Source organism: Acipenser ruthenus, chromosome 52, assembly GCF_902713425.1.
Source record: "Acipenser ruthenus chromosome 52, fAciRut3.2 maternal haplotype, whole genome shotgun sequence".
Lineage (NCBI taxonomy): Eukaryota > Metazoa > Chordata > Actinopteri > Acipenseriformes > Acipenseridae > Acipenser > Acipenser ruthenus.
In genome coordinates this window covers 4,249,341-4,273,906 of record NC_081240.1, presented here as the reverse complement: position 1 = coordinate 4,273,906, position 24,566 = coordinate 4,249,341, and the positions used below count along the sequence as shown (strand labels likewise).

Genomic DNA, 24,566 nt, shown 5'->3' with positions numbered 1-24,566 from the left:
ATTAAACAAAAAAAGAAAATTTACACCAATGAAGGTACTGGATGAAAAATGTGTCTTAGGATTATAATGTACAATTATATAAAAGTATGATACATATTTAACCCCTTTAAGGACCCAGCATTTTTTCAGTAGGATGTTCCCCCAGGACCAGGCATTTTTAGGCTGTTTTGACACTTTTCCTATAAAAATTCACTACAAATCTATATTTTACAGCAGCATCTTGGGATTGGTGTCCTTTTTATCGGAACAACCTGAGGAACATTATAAAGTACTTTAGAAACCATAAAACACATGTCTTTTTTGTCAACACTATTTGTAACAACACAATTTTCTTTTAAACATTAAGTATTTTTTTATTGTTGTGTATTCCAATATATCTTCCACATATATCTTCAAAAAGATATATGTGTAAAAACATCTGTTATTCTATGACCTGAGGGACCTTGCAATACTTCCTGAAAATGCTGTTGATGTTTGCGTAAATTAAAAGACATTGGGGGCAATTTCCATGGAAAAAGAAAGATAAGTCTCACTTTTCTCACTCTATTTTGGCAGTACTTTTGGGTAGTGTGTGTTTCCATGTAGTTTTCCTTTAGTCAGATAAATTATCATTCCAAATGCAAATAACCAAATTAATATTAAAATATGGGAGGGTATATTTAAATGTTTGTGTCTGAGTTCCAATTTAACCTTGAGCGACTTCTGATATCGTACAGCTTGCTTAAACTGAGTTTCCACCAATTGTTGAGTTTGTGTTGAAGCACTGCAAGGGCAGCCTGTCTCATTAGTTGTAAAATATCTCGAAGTACCAATTTTAAGACCATCAAACTGTGAAATAAGCCCTGCTTCACTTTGAATAAAATACAGCTCTCACCATAATCTATATACTCATTTGGATAATTGTTTGACAACAGCAAAAACAAAGCTAAGGTCATGCACAAGGTGCTAAATGCTGAGGGAATGTTCCAAATAATTAACTTTTGACCTCTGGTGTTCACACATATTAACGAACGAGATTGCGACGTACACCACAGAACAGTGGTGATGAAGAAAAATTACACCAAATATGTCCGGGTATGTCAAGAGAAACCAAAGTTATAGCCTGTAAATATTGTATTTTTTGTTTGGGTTAAAAATGAAATTTAAAAAAAATTGTAAATTAAAGTATGTGCTAGATATGGCAGGGCTGGGCGGTCACACTTCCCTCCCTGCATAATTGAAATTGAATGTGCAGCAGGTGGCCAGGCGTCAATTGAACAACTTAGTATTAATTGCCTTTAAAATGTGTGTGGAAAGCCAGGATTCATTTAAGGGAATTTTATTCCCAACAGAGTTGATTTAGTTTGTGCAGTGAAGGTTCCTGAAGTGGGACCTCCATTTTAGTGGGAGCAGCGCACGGCCCGAGCTTGGCCACCTTTTGTTTGTTAGCTGTTTTCTCACTAGGTTTTGTTTTTGCCTTTTTGTATTTGTAATTATGTACACATGTGTGTATGTCTGTCAACACTAGAGAAAGGATCCTTCAGTTGGTACAGAAGCATTTAAACTAGAAAGGAAGGGGGGAGAAAACAAAAAAACAGAAGGGAGACTACATCAAAACAAGGGCAACAACTCAGGTAAGACCACTATTAAATGTATTTATCTTAATGCTAGAAGTCTCAGAAACAAAATGTTAGAACTTGAAGCTACTGCACTAACAAGTAACTACGATGTGATAGGTGTTACAGAAACTTGGTTGTCTGAGAGTGATGGAGACGAATATAATATTAGTGGGTACACACTGTATAGGAAAGACAGGCAGGACAGAAGAGGCGGAGGGGTAGCGCTATACATAAGAAATAGCCTTGAAGCCCAGGTGTTAAATCAGGACAAAGAAAACAATGCAGAATCAATATGGGTCAGAATAATGGGCAAAAATTCAAAGGGCATAATAATAGGAGCATGCTATAGACCGCCAAATTCAGACGCTGAGCAAAATAAGCTGTTGTACAATGACATTCGAAATGCGTGTAGAAAAGGAGAAACCATACTAATGGGGGATTTCAACTTCCCCTGTATAAAATGGGAGAACCCAATGGGGGGCACGACGGACGAAATTGAAATGGTGGAAATGACAAATGACTGCTTCCTAACGCAATTTGTCAAGGCACCGACTAGAGGGGAGGCATGCCTTGATTTAGTCTTTTCAAATAATGAAGACAGAATAACTAAAACAGAGGTCAGAGAGCCATTGGCAAACTCAGACCACAACATGGTCTCATTTGAAATATTTTTTAAAACCCCAAAAGTAATGACTAAAGCTAAGGTTTACAATTTTAGAAAAGCAAACTACGAAGGTATGAAACAGAGACTAATAGAAGTAGATTGGAGTAAAATAGAGAAAACATCCACAGAAAAAGGATGGCTGTTTTTTAAAAATGTAGTACTAGAGGCACAAAACAATTACATCCCACAAGTAGACAAATCTAAATCTAAAACAAAATGGCCAAAATGGTTTAATAGATCAATTAAAAAAAATATTCAGCGAAAAAAGGCACTTTACAGAGTGTTTAAAAGGGACCAAAAACAAAGCACACAGAAAGAGTACTTGGAACTGCAAACACAAGTCAAAAAGGAAGTTAGAAAGGCCAAGAGAGAGATAGAAATCAATATTGCTAAGGGGGCTAAAACAAATTCCAAAATGTTTTTCCAATATTATAACAGCAAGAGAACATTCAAAGAGGAGGTTAAATGTCTAAGAAACACAAATGGCAAAATCATAGATGAAGAAAAAAAAATAGCAAATATATTAAATGATTACTTTTCACAGGTTTTTACAAAGGAGGACACGGACAACATGCCCCACATGTCGACCTGTTCCTATCCAATTTTAAATAACTTTAGCATAACAGAGGCAGAAGTGTTAAAGGGACTAGGAGCTCTTAAAATAAACAAATCCCCTGGGCCAGATGAGATCCTCCCAATAGTACTCAAAGAAATGAAAGAAGTTATTTACAAACCGCTAACCAAGATCATGCAACAGTCTCTTGACACAGGGGTTGTACCAACAGACTGGAAAATAGCAAACGTAATACCAATCCACAAAAAGGGAGACAAAACCGAACCAGGTAACTACAGACCAATAAGCCTGACTTCTATTATATGTATACTTATTGAAACTATAATAAGATCCAAAATGGAAAATTACCTATATGGTAACAATATCCTGGGAGACAGCCAGCATGGTTTTAGGAAAGGGAGATCATGTCTAACTAACCTACTTGACTTTTTTGGGGATGCAACATAGAAAATGGATAACTGCAAAGCATACGACATGGTTTATTTAGATTTCCAGAAAGCTTTTGACAAAGGTCCCGCATAAAAGATTAATTCTCAAACTGAACGCAGTAGGGATTCAAGGAAATGCATGCACATGGATTAGGGAGTGGTTAACAGGTAGAAAACAGAAAGTACTGATTAGAGGAGAAACCTCGAAATGGAGTGAGGTAACCAGTGGTGTACCACAGGAATCAGTATTAGGTCCTCTGCTATTCCTAATCTACATTAATGATTTAGACTCTGATATAGTAAGCAAACTCGTTAAATTTGCAGATGACACAAAAATAGGAGGAGTGGCAGACACTGTTGAAGCAGCAAAGGTCATTCAAAATGATCTAGACAGCATTCAAAATTGGGCAGACACATGGCAAATTAAATTTAATAGGGAAAAGTGTAAAGTATTGCATGGGGGCAATAAAAATGTGCATTCTAAATATCATATGGGAGACAGTGAAATTGAAGAAGGGAACTATGAAAAAGACCTAGGAGTTTATGTTGACTCAGAAATGTCTTCATCTAGACAACATGGGGAAGCTATAAAAAGGCCAACAAGATGCTTGGATATATTGTGAGAAGTGTTGAATTTAAATCAAGGGAAGTAATGTTAAAACTCTACAATGCATTAGTAAGACCTCACCTAGAATATTGTGTTCAGTTCTGGTCACCTCGTTACAAAAAGGATATTGCTGCTCTAGAAAGAGTGCAAAGAAGAGCGACCAGAATTATCCCGGGTTTAAAAGGCATGTCGTATGCAGACAGGCTAAAATAATTGAATCTATTCAGTCTTGAACAAAGAAGACTACGCGGCGATCTGATTCAAACATTCAAAATCCTAAAAGGTATAGACAATGTCAACCCGGGGGACTTCTTTGACTTGAAAAAAGAAAAAAGGACCAGGGGTCATAAATGGAGATTAGATAAAGGGGCATTCAAAACAGAAAATAGGAGGCACTTTTTTACACAGAGAATTGTGAGGGTCTGGAACCAACTCCCCAGTAATGTTGTTGAAGCTGACACCCTGGGATCCTTCAAGAAGCTGCTTGATGAGATTCTGGGATCAATAAGCTACTAACAACCAAACGAGCAAGATGGGCTGAATGGCCTCCTCTCGTTTGTAAACTTTCTTATGTTCTTCTTATGTTCTAGTGGCGGCCACCAACCACTGCACTTGCCTGAGTGATCATCAATAAATCCTGGATGCCTGAGTGGTGTTTTCAAATACAACCCTCTTTGTTTCTCACCTGTCAGTGAATACCCACACAGTAACAGAACACCCCAGTTACATAGCCCATATGTTACCTCACACCTGCTCTAGAGCTGTCTGTCACATGGAGGTCGGAGTTATACATTAGGTGATATCTCAGAACCTGCACCACTTTTTAAGTCCACATTAGTGATTGTCATGTTTCTTAAGCTGAGGGAACACAAAGCCTCTGGTTTCAGGAGATTAGGGTTCAGACCACTGCATGGCACACCAAGGGAGACTTGAGTTTTGATACAGCAAAGTTACCTCAAACTAGATCTCCTGGGACCAGGTTTCAAGCTACAGTTCCTGAAAAAGTAGCTGTATGTTGCCTCAGCTTTTGGGTTCCTCTAACAGAGAATATATGTTGTATAAATGAATACCATATGGAGAGCAAATCTTACAGTTCCAGTTCTGGCTTCCACACTACTAAGGGTAATTTTAGGGCAGCTGTGTGGAGTAGTGGTTAGGGCTCTGTGCTCTTCACAAGAGAGTCATGGGTTCAATCCCAGGTGGGGGACACTGCTGCTGTACCTTTGAGCAAGGTACTTTACCTAGATTGTGCCAGTAAAAACCTAACTGTATAAATGGGTAATTGTATGTAAAAAATAATGTAATTGTATGTAAAAATAATGTGATATCTTGTAACAATTGTAAGTTGCCCTGGATAAGGGCATCTGCTAAGAAATAAATAATAATAATAATAATTTTGAAGGTTATGTTTTATCAATATCATGGATGCTTTGGCTATTACTAACATTATATCATATTTAGGCCAGATATATTAATATTCACATAACTTGACACGTTGAGCTGTCTGCTCTCACCTGATGTTACAGTAGTTCCAGGAACGTGCTGTTAGAAACTGATTTCTATACTTGTCAAATAGCCATAAATAACACATGAGTGACAGCTGCTGGCCATACGAGTGAATGTAAATACTTTTCAGAGTAAATCCCCAAGAAAAAAATACATTCTGAACCAGCTTATTCACCTTGGTGTCAGCATTGGCAATCCACAGCAGATCCCAGTTATCCTGTCAGGATATTCTGTTCTTACAGTGCATGGCCCTCACTGGGTATGAGTGAAATATGTACAGTAATCTCAGGGATGGCAGAAAAAGAACCTTCTGCTTACTGTTTCTCATTACTACTTCTGTTTTTCAGTTTGAGTTCACAGACCAGAGATGCCCACTGAATAACACTACACATCTTGATGAAGGACAGGTTTCTAATTGTATCTGAAGGGAACCCACCTACTGTACCAGTGAAGCAGTGTGTGCTGGAAAGCCTTGTCAGAACATGAGTAAGGTAAGGGCGCATTGGCGTCAAGTAAAACATATTTTTTTGTGTGTTTAATTATGTCTGCGCAGTCGCTCAGACATAGTTAAGGTTTGAACGAAGGTCCTGTTTAAAGTCAATTTTACAACCAGCTCGAAAGGGGGGTAAAACTCCACCAATATGCAGGTTTTGTGTGGTTATTGGCAGGCTCAACAAACCATGTGAATGGGGTAGCATTTGGTTGAATACTTTCTGAGATACAGAGTGGCAAAAAAACAGCTGTTTTTCTTTTTTTTTTTTAGAAATGATTAAGAGGCTTTTTTATACACCTGTATCTCAAAAAGTATAGCAAATTAAGGAAGCACGCTTGGCAAACCCAGGGGTGTAGATGTGCAATGGGGTATTAATATTTTTATAGGGGTCATAGTTTTACAGAAATTGAACCCCAAAGACAATGGTCTGACGTCACTGCTGTCTGACGTCTAGGCAGAGTGACTTGCGACCATTCCATTGCACTAAATAGGGAGACATGGAATATATAGTTCAGCACATACGGGTCACATCTGTTTTTCTGTCTGGATTAAAATTGGTAATCAGTGATAATGTTTTTTGTGTTTGTGCCTTCAGCACTGGGCAAACTAATAATCATTTTTTTTAATTTAGGAAATACAATTTTCATTTTCCCCCTCTCACTTTTGTTGTTATGGTACGGTCGGGAGTTCAATGATACCGTTCCATTCCACAAACACATCTATGTTGCTGTCTGTAGTAAAACTGTTAACTCCTCTGTGCTTTTGAATAATAAAACATGAACAATGAAAGTGACCCTGTGTATAGTGTTACTTATTATACAATTAAGATTCAATTAAAGTGGTTGGGATGCAACCTATAGCATATAGCTAGCAGTTACTGAACATGTTACCAATCTCAAGGACTATGATTTCCCAGTGTTGTATCTGTATGGCCAGTCTTTGGGGAGAATTTGTCATGTGTTTAGTGATGTAATTGCCGATGTCATTGATGATGTCATATGTGATGTCAAGTGTAACGGGAAACATACACATAAGGGTGCAGATCTAAGGTTGTGTGGCTACCTTAACTTGCAATCTCCTAACCTTTTGGGCTTTAGCAACCAAACCTTAACGTAACGTTAATAAAGTTTTTGCCATTGAATTTCCACTTCTTGCAGAAGGCATTGTGGAAAATAAAACAATCACATCTGCCACATAATGCAGTGGTGAAAACACAACGTGAGACACTAAATAGCACAGAAGAAAGAGGCACACACCAAGTATGTAAAGTATGTAAAGAGTTAAGGTTGCATAACTTGCAATTTCCTAACCTTTTGGACCTTTGCAATATATATATTATGAGGGATGGAGACCGTGGGATGTGAGGAGAGATTATCAGGAGTGTGGGGTTCCTGATAAAATGTCCTCATATAAAAAAATGTTCATAGATAAACCTAGACTACAAAGAGAAAAAAAAACTAAAACTCCCATAATTCAACAGGAAGTAGGAAGCTAGCTGACCTGATAGGCCTAAGCAAACGTGGGTGTAGGGGCTTGGAGTAAGTCAGTGCGTATAGCAAACACTAACTTAAAATAACGTGGTTGTTTTTTTCAACTTGAAGAAAGAAGTGAGTGGATTTTAAAGAGACAGCTGATTGGCTACATTTTATGTATTATGCCCTTTTCTGTGTACCTCCCCTGTCTGTTTATGATCCCATTTTCTGTTCTTGTATGTGATACCCCTGGTCAGGTTTGTTCGGTTTGGTTGCTTGTTATTTAATGTATCTATCTGTCTATCTGTCTATCTATCTATCTATCTATCAATATATATATATATATATATATATATATATATATATATATATATATATATATATATATACTGTATTTATAATATGTGAAATATCAATAAAGAGCATTAAGGTTACGAATTTGATTTACTTGCCTTATTAAACACATAAACCCATTATTTGTTATGATTATTATTGGAGATTTATTATTGGATTATTTATTGGAGATTATTATTAGAGATTTCAAACTAGTTTAGAGTTCTGCATTATCCTGTAGGTTAAGGGTTATGGATAAATAAGTTTAAAATTATTAAATAGTTACATATCCATGACAGAACATAATACATTTTCTTGGTGAATAATGCAGGAGACTGTTGAATTGACATTACGGCAGATGTTGACGACACTTTTAAAAAGCCATCAAAGCAATGCATGTAACAAAAAAAGGTTATTACGGTAGTAAGATTTTGTATCTGCATTCCTGTCTTTTCAAACATTATTTTACATGGTGGTGACAATCTTCCATAAATGAAGTAATAAATGAAGACCAACTTTTGTGTTTTGTTGTAATGTAAATAGGATTTTTTTTTTAAATCTGTAACAAAACTTCTTAATTAATGGTACATTTGCAGTGGTTTAATTTTATTTAATAGGCTGTAATACGGTCAGGGATAATTCATTTAAGCAACAATATACTAAAAAGTCTGTGGACCAGTTCAAACCCCAGCTACCAGTGGAGGCTGCAATTTTATGGATATAATTGTTAATTTTCCAAAACTGGGCCAAGTATGTGCCAAATGTGGTTAATATGGCTCCAAGCCGGTTGCCGCATTTGGGCCATGAGTGGGCCAGTTGCACATGTATTTGCCAGATTAGGGCCATGAGTGGGCCAGATGTGCTTCAAACGGCTCTAAGCCGGTTGTCGCATTTGGGCCAACACATATAGGCCAATATTGGCCCAGAGTGCAAAAAGACACCGGGCCAAAACCGGCACCCGGATTTGGGCCAGTTTGGCAGCCGAATCTGGGCCAGTTTGGCAGCCGAATCTGGGCCAGTATTGGGCCAAAATAGTTTGGTTGTCTGGGTTTTGTCTTTGGAATGATTGCTAGTGTGTTTGGAACTAACTGAAGGAGACAAAAGAACTACGTGTGGATCCAGTTGAAATAGAGTGGAGTACTCACCTTATTGGATCATTCCAACTAAATCCCAGGTGGAAATACATCGCTTGGGAGTGAACATGAATATAGAGAGTACAACAGTCTTTATTAAAAAATTTAAAAAAATTATAGCATTAAAAAAGTCTTATTAAAAATAGCGCAACCGCGCTTGAAAAATCAATTTCTGTGTACTGGGTCTATTTTAAAAGGGGCAATGAACGACTGTGAGTGCCGGCCGTGTTACTATATATATATATATATATATATAAAAATTGTGTGAACAAGATGGCAGACGCTGAAAAATCACCACCAATTTTTACAAAATAATATGTGTTTATTTACACAAAACAGGGTTCCCACTGGTCTGTGAAAGGTTCAACACAAAAGGTCAGGTAAGGACACCATCCATGACACAAATACAAACCATCCAAAAAAATGTAAATGGGAGAAATAACAATGACAGGAAGGGGAAAACCTTGTAGAACAGGCAGTCCAGGCAAACAAATCCCAAAGGGCGAGGCAGGTGCAGATGTTCTTCAGCATAGGCAAAACTCAGAAATAAACAAAGTTCATGTATAAAGCACTGGCAAAGACAGCTCCAGCACTGGTTTCAAGTCAAGATAAGAGACCCCAGGTATCCCAATTGTTTCCCTTTTATAGAGCACTCAATGAGGACCCAATTGGTTTCGTATAGGCTAAAGGTGTGCTGCCTACACTGATTGACCATTCAGCAATTCACAATTAATCCTTTCCTAACAGCACCTGCAGCCTATAACCCCACTTAACTCTGTGTTATCATGGCAGGCTGCTTCAAAGCCCACAAGGAACTCCCCCAGTGGTCTGCTATGGTCCAGCCCGCCTTGAGCGCCCCATGTCAGAGAAGCAGTGAGCTGGCTCACTATATATATATATATATATATATATATATATATATATATATATATATATATATATACTTGTTAAAAAAAAAGATTTCACACGTTCAAAAAAGGTCAAGTTACAAGTTGACGGGTCAACCATAAGAAGGTATCTACAAAAAGGAGCAGTTACAGTAAATACAAAACAGGCTTTGCCATGTAAAGATGTAATAATCTAAAAAAAAAAAAAAGTTACCAGGCAAAGCAAGGCACAATTGGAACAAGCAATAACTAAGTCTGGTAACTCTACCCACTAATTGGGTGGAGGTAAGAAAATCACATTACAAATATTAACTGTTAAGTAAGTAATTATTTTTTTTAAAAGGTTATTACACTTTTTGCAATGGAAGAATAATGTAAGTTGTTTGCATCTATTTTTAAAATATATTCTGATGAACAGACACACACACACACACACACAGTTGCTTCAGTTGCTTTGGGTCCTGCAGTACATTCAAGCGTCCTGTTCCAGGTAAATCACAGGCTGAAAACCAACAATATAAACAAGGAACGTCAGGTCAGCATGACACACATCTAGAACACGTGAAACAGAATCTCATAACAAATAGAATAGAGAATCTCATAACAAATAGACTAGAGAATCTTATTACAAATAGAATACAAAATCTCATAACAATTAGAATCACCACTATAAATATCATATGGGAAATACTTAAATTGAAGAAGGAAGCTATGCAAAAGATTTAGGAGTTTATGTTGACTCATCTAGACAGTGTGGGAAAGCTATAAAAAAAAAAAAAGCCAACAAGATGCTCAGATATATTGTGAAAAGTGTTGAATTTAAATCAAGAAAAGTAATGTTAAAACTTTACAATGCATTAGTAAGACCTCATCTAGAATATTGTGTTCAGTTCTGGTCACCTTGTTACAAAAATGATATTGCTGCTCCAGAAAGAGTGCAAAGAAGAGTGACCAGAATTATTCTGGGTTTAAAAGGCATGTAATATGCAGACAGGCTAAAAGAATTGAATCTATTCAGTCTTGAACAATGAAGACTACACGGCGATCTGACTGAAGCTTTTAAATTCTAAAAGGCATCGACAATGTCGACCCAAGGGACTTTTTCGACCTGAAAAAAGAAACAAGGACCAGGGGTCACAAATGGAGATTACATAAAGGGGCATTCAGAACAGAAAATAGGAGGCACTTTTTTACACAGATAATTGTGGGAGTCTGGAACCAACTCCCCAGTAATGTTGTTGAAGCTGACACCCTGGGATCTTTCAAGAAGCTGCTTGATGAGTTTCTGGGATCAATAAGCTACTAACAACCAAACGAGCATACTGTTATAGATTTTTGGTGGCATCTAATATCTGTGGAAACATTTATTTTTTACAGTGTACAAACATGCATTCAAACTGGGATTTAAAAATCATTTTGTCAGTAATAGATGTATTGATAGATTGTTAAAATACCATACCAGGACATTGAAATAGTCACGGCACAAAGCCTTGCTTTCAAAATGCAACGTCAATCCACTGACAACCAGCTCCAAGATGTGGAAAATTATAATCAATGCTTCTATCCCTTTGATTGTCTGGAAACAAGTACACACACACATCTTTAGGCAGTGGAATATTTAAAAATAGAGAGTCACTTGACTGGTAAAGAGGGGGTCCAGGGAACAGGAAGTCTTTCTAATGCAACAAATGCTGTGCTTTCCTGGTAACACTTTACATGAAGTGTCTCTAATTACTGTGTGTTTACATAGTAGTTACTTAGTAAATACATGTGTACTTACACATTACTATAATGTTATTATGCATAGTTACAGTGTACTGCAATGCTATTATGCATAGTTACAGTGTACTTATGTGTAAATGGTTTTGCATGATAATACCCCAATCTTAACCCTAACACGAACACAAACTCTAATCCTAACCCTAACCCTGTCCCTATCCCTAACTCTAACCCTAACCCTAACCCAAATAATTAAATAGTTGGCACTCACCTTTTCCAATTCGGGTGGGTTGGATGAATTGGCAGCAAATGTTGTAATGAGACAAAAAGCAACTGCTGCCCAAAGAGAACTGATAACGTTCAAGGCAAAAGAGAACTTCATCTAGGCAAAAAAAAAACAAACACACACACTGTATATATATATATATTATTTGTTTATTTAGCAGACACCTTTATCCAAGGCGACTTACAGAGACTAGGGTGTGTGAACTATGCATCAGCTGCAGAGTCACTTACAATTAAGTCTCACCTGAAAGACGGAGCACAAGGAAGTTAAGTGACTTGCTCAGGGTCATACAATGAGTCAGTGGCTGAGGTGGGATTTGAACCAGGGACCTCCTGGTTACAAGCCCTTTTCTTTAACCACTGGACCACACAGCCTCACTTTTATATATATATATATATATATATATATATATATATATATATATATATATATATATATATATATATATATATATATACACACACACACAGACGTGCTCAAATTTGTTGGTACCCTTACAGCTCATTGAAATAATGCTTCATTCCTCCTGAAAAGTGATTAAATTAAAAGCTATTTTATCATGTATACTTGCATGCCTTTGGTATGTCATAGAATAAAGCAAAGAAGCTGTGAAAAGAGATGAATTATTGCTTATTCTACAAAGATATTCTAAAATGGCCTGGACACATTTGTTGGTACCCCTTAGAAAAGATAATAAATAATTGGATTATAGTGATATTTCAAACTAATTAGTTTCTTTAATTAGTATCACACATGTCTCCAATCTTGTAATCAGTCATTCAGCCTATTTAAATGGAGAACAGTAGTCACTGTGCTGTTTGGTATCATTGTGTGCACCACACTGAACATGGACCAGAGAAAGCAAAGGAGAGAGTTGTCTGAGGAGATCAGAAAGAAAATAATAGACAAGCATGGCAAAGGCAAAGGCTACAAGACCATCTCCAAGTAGCTTGATGTTCCTGTGACAACAGTTGCAAATATTATTAAGAAGTTTAAGGTCCATGGAACTGTAGCCAACCTCCCTGGGCGCGGCCGCAATAGGAAAATCGACCCCAGATTGAACAGAAGGATAGTGCGAATGGTAGAAAAAGAACCAAGGATAACTGCCAAAGAGATACAAGCTGAACTCCAAGGTGAAGGTACGTCAGTTTCTGATCGCACCATCCGTCGCTTTTTGAGCGAAAGTGGGCTCCATGGAAGAAGACCCAGGAGGACTCCACTTTTGAAAGAAAAACATAAAAAAGCCAGACTGGAATTTGCTAAAATGCATATTGACAAGCCACAATCCTTCTGGGAGAATGTCCTTTGGACAGATGAGTCAAAACTGGAGCTTTTTGGCAAGTCACATCAGCTCTATGTTCACAGACGAAAAAATGAAGCTTTCAAAGAAAAGAACACCATACCTACAGTGAAACATGGAGGAGGCTTGGTTATATTTTGGGGTTGCTTTGCTGCGCCTGGCACAGGGTGCCTTGAATCTGTGCAGGGCACAATGAAATCTCAAGACTATCAAGGCATTATGGAGCGAAACGTACTGCCCAGTGTCAGAAAGCTCTGTCTCAGTCGCAGGTCATGGGTCCTCCAACAGGATAATGACCCAAAACACACAGCTAAAAGCACCCAAGAATGGATAAGAACAAAACATTGGACTATTCTGAAGTGGCCTTCTATGAGTCCTGATCTGAATCCTATCGAACATCTATGGAAAGAGCTGAAACTTGCAGTCTGGAGAAGGCACCCATCAAACCTGAGACAGCTGGAGCAGTTTGCTCAGGAAGAGTGGGCCAAACTACCTGTTAACAGGTGCAGAAGTCTCATTGAGAGCTACAGAAAACGTTTGATTGCAGTGATTGCCTCTAAAGGTTGTGCAACAAAATATTAGGTTAGCGGTCCCATCATTTTTGTCCATGCCATTTTCATTTGTTTTCTTATTTACAATATTATGTTGATTAAAAAATCAAAAGCAAAGTCTGATTTCTATTAAATATGAAATAAACAATGGTGGATGCCAATTACTTTTGTCAGTTTCAAGTTATTTCAGAGAAAATTGTGCATTCTTCGTTTTTTGTGGAGGGGTACCAACAAATTTGAGCACGTCTGTATATATATATATATATATATATATATATATATATATATATATAAAAATTCAAAGATGCTGGGCTCCTGTCAGAAGTCAGCATCAGTAAGAATTGTGCTTTTGATAATGTTTCAATACATTGATAAATACTTACTAAACACATGTCTGGAGTACTTGCTGCTGCAACCGTCAGAAGTCCAGAAATAATGAACTGAAAAAGAGATCAGGGATATTGGACCTTATTAATTTGCTTTAACACGTAAGGTATTTAAGACTACAAAGCCTGTTCTAGTCCACCATTGAACCTCACTGTTGTGTCTATACCAGTGGTTTTCAACCCTGGTCCTCGGGGACCCCTGTGCCTTCTGGCCTTCATTTCGGCTGAGCTCTCAATTACTTAACTAAACCCCTTTAACTAAACCCTTTAATTTAAAATAATTTTCTTAATTAGGCCTTTTTAATTGTTTTCAGCTCTTAAACAGTTGGAGATTTCAACTTAACTATAAAACATCATAAATAACTTGAAATCTGCAATTTTTAGGAGCTGAGAACAATTAAAAGGGTCTAATTAAGCTAATTATTAGCCCGATTAAGGGCTTAGTTAAGTACTTGAGACCTCAGTTGGAATGAAAACCAGAAGACACAGGGGTCCCCGAGGATCGGGGTTGAAAACCACTGGTCTGTACTGTGCCTGGGCTCCACCTCATTGTTCTTTCTATACTATGCCTGGACCACCAGACTTTTGTGTCTATACTGTCCTGGACTCCACCTCACCGTCCTGTCTATACTGTGACTGGGCTCCACCTCACTGTCCTGTCTATACTGTGCCTGGGCTCCACCTTACTGTCCTGTCTATACTGTGCCTGGACTCAATGACCCCAAATCTCATCGAACAGTCTGCATGACCAGATTTCTGAAAGCGCTTGTTTAGTAATAGGACTTGCTGAGGATCCCATGTGTCAATGTTTACATGTCCTGAATGGAGTAAATGTCTTTGTGAACGGTCCTCTGTGGAGAGAAATCCAAATGTCAATTACTATTTTAAATCTACACAACAAAACTCTGCTTACCACACTGCTAGGCACAGTTGATATAGCACTTCCTCTCTGGTGGGGTTGTTGGTACAGTACAATACAACACGCTAGATGCACTATTCCAATCAGAATTTGAACAGCCTGAAACAAGGAAAAAGAAAAGGGTTTCATTATGTGTTTATTGTATTGGTTCCAAACAAAGAGTGTAATGGTTATATAGTACAATAAATACCAACATTTAAAAAGATTGCTGTGATTGGTTGAGATACTAAAGTGTTCCAGAACCCCCTGCAGAAACACGTTAAGGTCTGGACACACCAGCACATCGCGTTGCGTCGCTTCACCTAGCGGCATTTTTTTATATAATGGATTTCTATGTACCCTCACACACTAGGGCGTTACGTCGCGTTGCATTGCATCTAGGAGAGGCGCGTCCAGATTTCTCCCAGAACAATTTTGGATGCGCAGCTCGTCCAATGCGAATCGACCAATAGCAGTCAACTACTGAGTGGCGTCAACAGAAATAAAAACTGCCAAAGAAACTTTGAAGAATGGAGGAAATATTAACTACTAAAATACAAAAATGTTCTGTATTACACAGCCTATCCTGTGCCAGCTACAAGGATACAGAAAACATAAAAAAAGTTTGGAGACTCATGCTTTGGAGATGGAGATTCCTGGTGAGTTATTTCAGTCATTACTGTGAATTATCGACATCCCTGTCTGATTCATATACTGTGTGTTGATGTGTTGTTTATACAGAGTTCTGTACACTTTTTTTCTTTTTTTTACATAAAGTATATATAAATAATCCTGGTTGAAATGAATTCTGATGTTAAACTAATTTTCCTCTCTTTCCATTTCTGGCACAGAGAGGATCATATACCTATATAATCATATACCTGAGTCAGTAATCATACAGCAGAGATCTGCAATTGTATAAATAAATACAACAAATTTAAAAAAAAACTACATTTTGTATACAAGATTATCTTTTTCACTCAAGTGTACGGAATACAGTGAGTCTATGTTATAGCATTGTAAAATGTGTTATACAATGACTTAGAAGATCGATCTGAAACCTAGCATATACAATTGATTCAGGAAACGATATTCACATTGCGCAATTCATTTAGTATGATTATTTGTATGTGCTTTGTTCTGCTGATTCAGTCTTTATTAACCCTAAAATATCAAGATGTACCGGTCAGATCTTTTGCTGCATAATCAGTTGCTGTAAAACTGTGGTCTAGTAATATTATGGACTGTTTACACACAACATGTATATACAGATAATATGTACACCCACAACCACATACACAAACACGCATGTACAAATACACATAAACACATACTGTGATTGTCTGTCTATGTTTAAATAGGCACGGTACTAAAGATGATTAAAGACAAAGGTTCTTTATTTCGGAAGACTATCTAAACTCCATTTTTAAGAAGTTCAATTCAAATGGAAATTTATGTTCAAAGTTATGTACAGTACAAATCTCTTGGGTATATACTCGCTGGTGTGGCAGTGTCTACCGCGTGTCAAAAAAAACCGAAGCGACGTGAACCAGGGATCGGGGACAGAACCAGGGATCGGGGATTCAGAGCCAGGGATCGGGGATTCAGAACCGGGGATCAGGGATTCAGAACCAGGGATCGGGGATTCAGAACCAGGGATCAGGGATTCAGAACCAGGGATCGGGGATTCAGAACCAGGGATCAGGGATTCAGAACCAGGGATCGGGGATTCAGAGCCAGGGATCGGGGATTCAGAACCGGGGATTAGGGATTCAGAACCAGGGATCAGGGATTCAGAACCAGGGATCGGGGATTCAGAACCAGGGATCGGGGACAGAACCAGGGATCAGGGATTCAGAGCCAGGGATCGGGGATTCAGAACCGGGGATTAGGGATTCAGAACCAGGGATCAGGGATTCAGAACCAGGGATCACGGATTCAGAACCAATCCCCCGTTTTTAATCCCCGATCCCTGGTCCCTGATCCCCAGTTTTAATTTCCTGCAGTAATTTACAATGATTGTATCATTAATTAAGTAATTGAGGTCAGGCGTTACTATGAATGGTACGGGCTGTGTCCATTTACTGCAGCCTGCTGAAGGTAGTTTGGCCAAAATGTTGCTTTGTTTTTAACCTTGTTCTTTTTCAATAATTAATAATAAAGAATGGAAATGTGATCTATGATCTAATGTTATGGTGTTGCACCTCTGTTTTTCATCGATTGTGATCAATGTTGGGATATTTGGGAAACTGATCCCGGAGACAACACCCAGTAATGGAAATAATTGTATTGTAAATTAGTCAGTGTGCGATATTCACTACAAGGTATGGACTCAAATATAACGTTGGGACACAGTGAAGGTAATGTAACGTGTTTCTTATAAACACTGCAGGGGGTTCTGTATCACTTTAATGTGACTTTGACGTACCTTTCCAGCAGTGCCTACATATATTAAATCCAGTTTCATTTTAAGAAGAAATAAGTCATCTTAAGTAAAGTTTTGGGATGGACTTACCCCCAAGGCTTTCGGTTGTCCTTTCAGGAATAACTTGTAGTAATCACTAAATTTGCAGCTGAATGTCTCAGGCATGTATTTTTCACCTCTCTGGAGATCTTTCAGCTTTCCCAAAGGGATTGTGATGATCATTCTGTTGTCTGCTGTGTATGTTGGAGCCATGATCTAAATGTACAGCACATATCAAATATTACAAAAAAAGGAAAGAAAAACGCACATGAAGTCAAGTTAGCAGTGGCTTGAGGCATTATTATCCTGAGTGTTGAATTGGGGTTCAATGTAGGTAAGGGCAGGCTATTTTAATTACTCACTGTGAACTCCAGGCCGACGGGATCACTATTTGTTATAAAGCAGGATTTTCAACACTATTTAAACCCTTTTAAAAGTTGCTTTATCATTCAATGTAAAAAAGACTGCTATAGTCGAAGCGTTTGTCACTGAATTGAAGTTCTTTTAGTATTTCAACATTCACCACTGTTGATTGTTTAATAGTTAGTGAATGCTTGAATTTACCACGATTAACACTTCATACAAAATAAAAATGATTATTCTATAATCCATCATTAATTAAAGGTTCAGGGGAAAAACAAGTTAGAATCAACCACTTAAATGACATTATTCTATTGTAATGATGTCCCATTGTGAACAGGTATTCTATTCAGTCGACAGGGATGCACAATGACTCTCTTCCTTGAGCTCTGCTGTTATGTTTTGATATATGCTATGTGATATATGAACTTTTGTATTTATTTTATATTCTTTTGTTATATCTTACACAATACCATATATAAACTTAAACATATCTCTTAAATGTAATATGGATGTAAAATACAATTTAAAAAGTGTATCATAATGTAATACTCAAGTATTCAGAATGATCGCCTATTGTGTGTGTGTGTCTGCAGAGCTGAATTACGTATATAAGTCAAACTAAAAGAATATGGTGATTACACGAACAAACAGCATTTACAATGACAGAAGAATATCTTATTCATATATGTTATTGGCAGATGAATTCATTTTTTTTAACCTCAAATTAATTTTGGGAAGCAACTGAATACTTTAATTGTGTCAAGGAAATGTCCAGAACCCCTAAGTAACCTCTAATATTAATACATTCAGCTAAAGGTTTGGTGCTTTATTCCAATGAAGACGGCACTGGCTAGAATGTGTGTCTGCTTGACTGAGTCGTTTCAGTAGTTTTACTGTAGAATTCTTATTGAGAGTTTTGAAGTTATAGATAAGGCAGACTTCTAGTTGAAATGTTTTATTTATGATGTTATATGTTTCTTTTAGTATCACTGCATACACAGTACCACCATGGTTTAGTTCATGTGAATTCATTTCTTTATAGTTAATATGTAATTGGATCTTCATACGGATGCATTGTGAATTAAAGAATCTAGTCTGCAATCAGGCATAAGTTCTTTACACCGTTATATAAAGGAACTTGAAATAAAAGCAATAGCAAAAGTGTTTTACAATGAGTGTCTTTGTGTTATTAGAGATTTATTTAATAAGTCACTCTTTAATTTTATATACCAGCACTGTAAAAAATACTGTTTTTACAGTAAATGTACTTTAATATTTACTTAATAAAACTGTATTTGTAGATTAATTCTACATACTAATTTGACATAGTAATATTCAAACAATAGCATCCTCTGAAAACAGTACAACACCATCTGTTTACATTGTCATTATACTATTTCAACACAATGTACAGTAAAGCCATTTACCTTACATACTTCTATATATATCTTAGTATATTGCATACTTCTCTTTGTCCATCTCACCGATTGGTGAGGCTCTTTGAGATGCACACAATACTGTCAGAAGTACTGGTGCATGTCTAATGGAGACCTTTAATGTACAATTACAGCACTGTGCACATGTATTAGAACACCCCATTGCTTCTGTGTATAATACAGCAGTGTGCACATGTATTAGAACACCCCATTGCTTCTGTATATAATACAACAGGGTGTGCATGTATTAGAACACCCCATTGCTTCTGTGTATAATACAGCAGGGTGCACATGTATTAGAACACCCCATTGCTTCTGTATATAATACAACAGGGTGTGCATGTATTAGAACACTCCATTGCTGTTTAAGTTTTAATTTGTTGTGCTTATTAAATCAAACCACTGTAAATGAAAATCTGGGAAAATTGTTAAAATAAGCAAATTAGTGATTGTCTAATTTAATCGATAACTTTAATAGGCCACACATGCAATTCATTTAAAATAGTAAGAGGAAAGTAACACATACTGTAGCCACAAAAGATAAAATGCATGAGACTTTTTAGAAGTTGTTTAAGATGCCTAATTAAAGCACAACGTGATCTAACATGTTTACACACAAGTGTCTATTATTTCTATATCACTCATTACTGAGTGGAAAATGAAATTCTCACACTCAGAGGTGTTCATGCAGGTAGGTATATAAAGGATATAAATGACACATCTTGAGGTGTTCTGATACATTTGTACAGTGCTATATATAAATCAATTAGTTTTTTACCAAATAAATTAATTGACAGAATAATCATTTCATTCAATTGATAATATGGTAAGAGAAATGCAGTTAGCAGCTTACCTCTCTCCTGACAGCCTTTTGAGACACACCTTTGTATTCGTTTCTGCTCTTTGCTGCACGCAAGTGGGAGGGGAGTCACAATGATGACAGCTTCATTTGGTTTAATACATTAAACACGTAAAATGTGAACAGTATATTTCATTAAACTGTATTTAAGGGTATTTAGTCTTTCTTTGTGTGTTTTCTGTAGTGAATATAATCTTTTTTGATGATTCCTAAGATTTAAAATATTTCCCTTATTCAAATGAATTTTTAATGAATTACTGTTATGTTTTCTGATAATTGACTTTAGCAATATTTACATTTTGAAAATAAAATCGCTACACAGAAAACAAAAGAATTATGTTGAAAGCACAATTAATACAAAATAATTACAATTTAAATCCCACATCATATTAACAAGCTTAGAGGAAGATTTCCAAAGCATTATCTAAATGAGAAAAAAAAAAAAAAATATATATATATATATATATATATATATATATATATATATATATATATATATATATATATATATAGTTTTAGAAAAGTAGAACCAAACAACACAGACCCGTCATTACAGCAGCGAGGGAGACGAGGGTCTGCAGGGAACTTGATGCGCTCTCTTTGGTTTGAAGGTGCTGATTTTCTATATAAAAGTCAATTCAGTGGCTCTTTTGCTCTTTTGCTAGAGTTTGATAAAGAATGAACGCTTATTCATCCATACTGTATTGTTTTATCACAGGACAACACGATCTGGAATCCCAATGGAAGGGAATGCCAGAGAGAGGATATTTTAAACAGCGCTGTGGAATTTCATTCAAACCATGACACCACTATTGGGATGTGTTTGCATCTATTTATTATTCTTCTTTTACACAAAAAAAAGCCAGAATAAAAAAAAAGAAAAATGAACGTCTGGTTTCACAGCCCCTGATCAGCACTAATCTTGGATGACCTCTTGTTATTTTAGGGAAGGCAATCCAAGATTATTGCGATTAAGGTCTGTGAACACAAGCATCTATTTGAAAATCAGAACCCTTAGCCTTCAATCTTTGGTCCCGTTAACCGGTTATTTGCAATGAACTAAAAGCACAGTGCAGTCGTGTAGGCGCTGTGGATGAGATAGTTTACTATAGATAACAGTACTAACAGGGATAGTTCACATTTAAAATTCAGTCCATTGTGACATTATTAAAACTTTATGCTAAAAGCCTCTGTCTGCTGGATTTTTTTTGTAGAACTGCTTATTATTATTATTATTATTATTATTATTATTATTATTATTATTACTATTATTATTTATTTATTTATTTATTTATTTCTTAGCAGACGCCCTTATCCAGGGTGATTTACAATTGCTTCAAGATACTGCTTGTTTAAAATGTATTTTTAGAAGGACACGCACTATCACTAAGGACTATTTTTGGATTGAGTGTTTAACATTAATACTGTACTGTCTTTCTCAATGTACAGTAGTTCACAAGGATTAAATCCACAAGGTTTGAATTATCTGTAATTATAACTTTTTTATGTCATGTATGGCATTTACAACTTTACATAGACTTTTTCATGACATATATATCATGTGTTTGTTATTAAGTTTCTTTGTGTTACTACTGAATATATTTTTATTGTTTAAAGTTATGAATAAACTACAACAAAAACATACATCTACATTCAGTTAAAAGTAAATATATAAAAAATAAAACCAACTGTGCAGCTAATTCCTGAGACAAAACGCTATTTGTGTTGATTCTTGATGTGGTTTTTGTACACAAGGGGGTTTGCATATTTCTTGTGAAACCGCAAGGCCTAAAATATGCCCTGCCTCACAGTTTGGTTAACTGACCATGAGAGCAGAGAGCCTCACAGTGACGTCTCCTGAGTGTGACACGATGCTCTGAAGCACACCGCTGTGACCACACTGTGCACATTCTCAGTGCTGTAGCTCATTAGTGGTTAATGTGACTCTTAGATTGCTGCAGGGCTGAGGCAGTGCTGCTAGGAACCACATACTGATAGAACACCATTATATTCTCACTCTGCAGCACACTGCTGTGACCACACTGTGTACATGTATTCAATGTGCAGCTGCATCAATGTGATATTGTTACCCTGACACACTCCTCAATGCAGTCTGCTCAGGCCTCTGTTCTGTGGTGGGAAAAAAAAAGTACTTGTTGCTGTTTCATGCTGTTTGAGAATAAGAGTATCTACCTGCAAAGTGCAGGGGCTTATTGTGAATATATTAAAAACACATCTCTAACACACAAGCACTGCTTCCAGGTTATTTCTTTGAAATCTATTGATTTTATAATTGGTAAGATCTTTTTTAATATATAATTGATTTTAACACATGCAATGCCTGCTTTTTAAAAGACCATGTTCTCATATACATGGGGTTTTGAGAAAATAAACACTGCAGGTCAGTTACACAATCTGGTCACAAATTGGTGTTTAAATGTCATTACAGACAGAGCTGAGAGGGGGGCAGCTGGGCTCTATGCAGCTGCAAAACAGTTTGGATTTATTTTGGAGATCTGGTGTGGTTTGAGAGAGGAGCCATCATGGAGTCAGGAGGATTTAAACCAAGCTACCGGTATGCGACCTTAGACCCCTTAGTTAGTGACCACCTTGACGATCAAATTGCCAGCAAATTGAAGCTGTCATTACCCTATCATTGCAGTCTCCTGGTTAGATAGTTACATTGAATTGTCTGGATAGTAGCTGGTAGTTGCTTGGATGACAGATGTATCTGTGTCTCAGTGTACTGCCGTGACAGCACACAGCGTGTACAGTGAGAGCTGGGTAATATCCCTGGTTATGAGGGGGAGTACAGTGGCTCTCAAAAGTATTCACCCCTCTTGGACTTATCCACACTTTATTGTGTTACAACATGGAATCAAAATTGATTTAATTAGGAGTTTTTGCCACTGATCAACATAAGAAAATTCCATGATGTCAAAGTGAAAAATAAAATCTACAAATTGTTCTAAATTAATTACAAATATAAAACAGAAAATAATTTATTGCATAAGTATTCACCCCCTTTGCTATGACACACCTAAATAAGCTCTGGTGCAACCAATTGTCTTTAGAAGTCACATAATTAGTTGAATGGAGTCCACCTGTGTGCAATTAAGGTATTTCACATGATTTCAGGTTAAATACACCTGTCTCTGGGAGGTCCCATAGTTGGTTAGTACATTTCCTAACAAAAACTACATCATGAAGACGAAGGAACATTCAAAGCAAATCCGGAATAAGGTTCTTCAAAAGCACCAATCAGGGGTAGGATATAAGAACATTTCCAAGGCATTGAATATCCCCCGGAGCACAGTAAAGTCCATTATTAAGACATGGAGAGAATATGGCACAACTGTGAATCTGTCTAGAACAGGCTGTCCTCAGAAACTGGGGGGTGAATACTTTTGAGAGCCACTGTAGATTCACCTGGGAGTGCTGTCCACACACCTCTTCAAGGGCCGTCCATTCTCTATATGTATGAAGAAAGGGGAGGTGGGGAGTTATACAGGCACAATAATGATATGTAGAGCATATTATTATTATTAATATTATTATTATATTAGGTGTATAATAGGTATAAAGTAAATATATATGGAGTCAAAAAATGTTTAGCAAGTATAGTACACACAGTACACAATGCTTTCTTATGGAATGTTTTTTTTGGGGGGGCGGGGGGGGGGGGGGGGGGGGGGTATAAGTTGCGGTGCTTCAACACAAACTAATAACTTTACGGAATGCCAGTTTAATAAAACTGTAGTCCTATAAGGACAAATTGGAACTCAGACAGAAACATTTAAATACACCCTCCTGTATTTTAATATGAATTAGGTTATTTTCTTTTGGAAGGAGAATTTCTCTGGCTAAATGAAAACTACATGGAAACCCACGCTACCCGAAAGGCACTACCAAAATAGCGTGAGAAAAAGGTGAGACTGATTTTCTTTTTTCCATGGAAACCCGGCCACTGACCAGAGGACAGCTAGAGATGAAGCTGAAATAGACTGAGGACAGAGAGAAGGAGACACTTCTTCACACAGAGAGTGGGAGAGTACGGAATGGGCTACCTAGTCACTGAGGCAAAATCTTTTGGATCCTTTAAGATAACTTAACAACGTGTTTGAGATCAATTAGCTACTAGGAACTGGATGAGCTTAGATGGGTCGACTGACCTCCTTTCATTCATAAATGTTCTTATGTTTTAACTCTGATCACTGACCCACCAAAATCCTTCCACTCTAAACCCCAGTAGGGTATAAATTCTGCTACTCATTTTCCCTATTAATGGAAATCATAATATATAAGGGACCAGCACATATATTTTAAAATCAAGTTTAAAGACATTTTTATGAGGTACATCGCTTCTCGGAAGGAGTTTTATAAATCTTCACTATATTGTATATTGTACTCTGTGAATGTGTCTAGGGCATTAATATTACAAAAGAACAGTGAAACGTTATACCACCGAGTTAGGTGCCCTGTTGAATTGTGTTTGCTTTTATGGATAGTTTAAATGTATTTTGTTTTGCAATGTATTAATACAACAAACAGAAAAAAGGTAACTTTTATTAAATTTCAAAATGATTAACAGATTTAAGGATGTTCAATT

The 24,566-nt window shown here is 36.9% G+C and overlaps 1 protein-coding gene across 1 annotated transcript; it reads right to left on the bottom strand.

Annotated features, from left to right (window-relative positions):
• Positions 1-9,761: 9,761 nt before the first annotated feature.
• LOC117432699 (membrane-spanning 4-domains subfamily A member 12-like) lies at positions 9,762-17,511 on the bottom strand. Its single transcript, XM_034054675.3, has 6 exons — positions 17,351-17,511; positions 14,851-14,955; positions 13,935-13,991; positions 11,686-11,796; positions 11,155-11,271; positions 9,762-10,197 (listed from the first exon to the last, which is right to left on the bottom strand). Exons 1-6 carry the CDS (start codon positions 17,480-17,482, stop codon positions 10,168-10,170), a joined length of 552 nt encoding a protein of 183 aa, XP_033910566.3. The 5' UTR covers positions 17,483-17,511; the 3' UTR covers positions 9,762-10,167.
• Between the last annotated feature and the right edge of the window lie 7,055 nt (positions 17,512-24,566).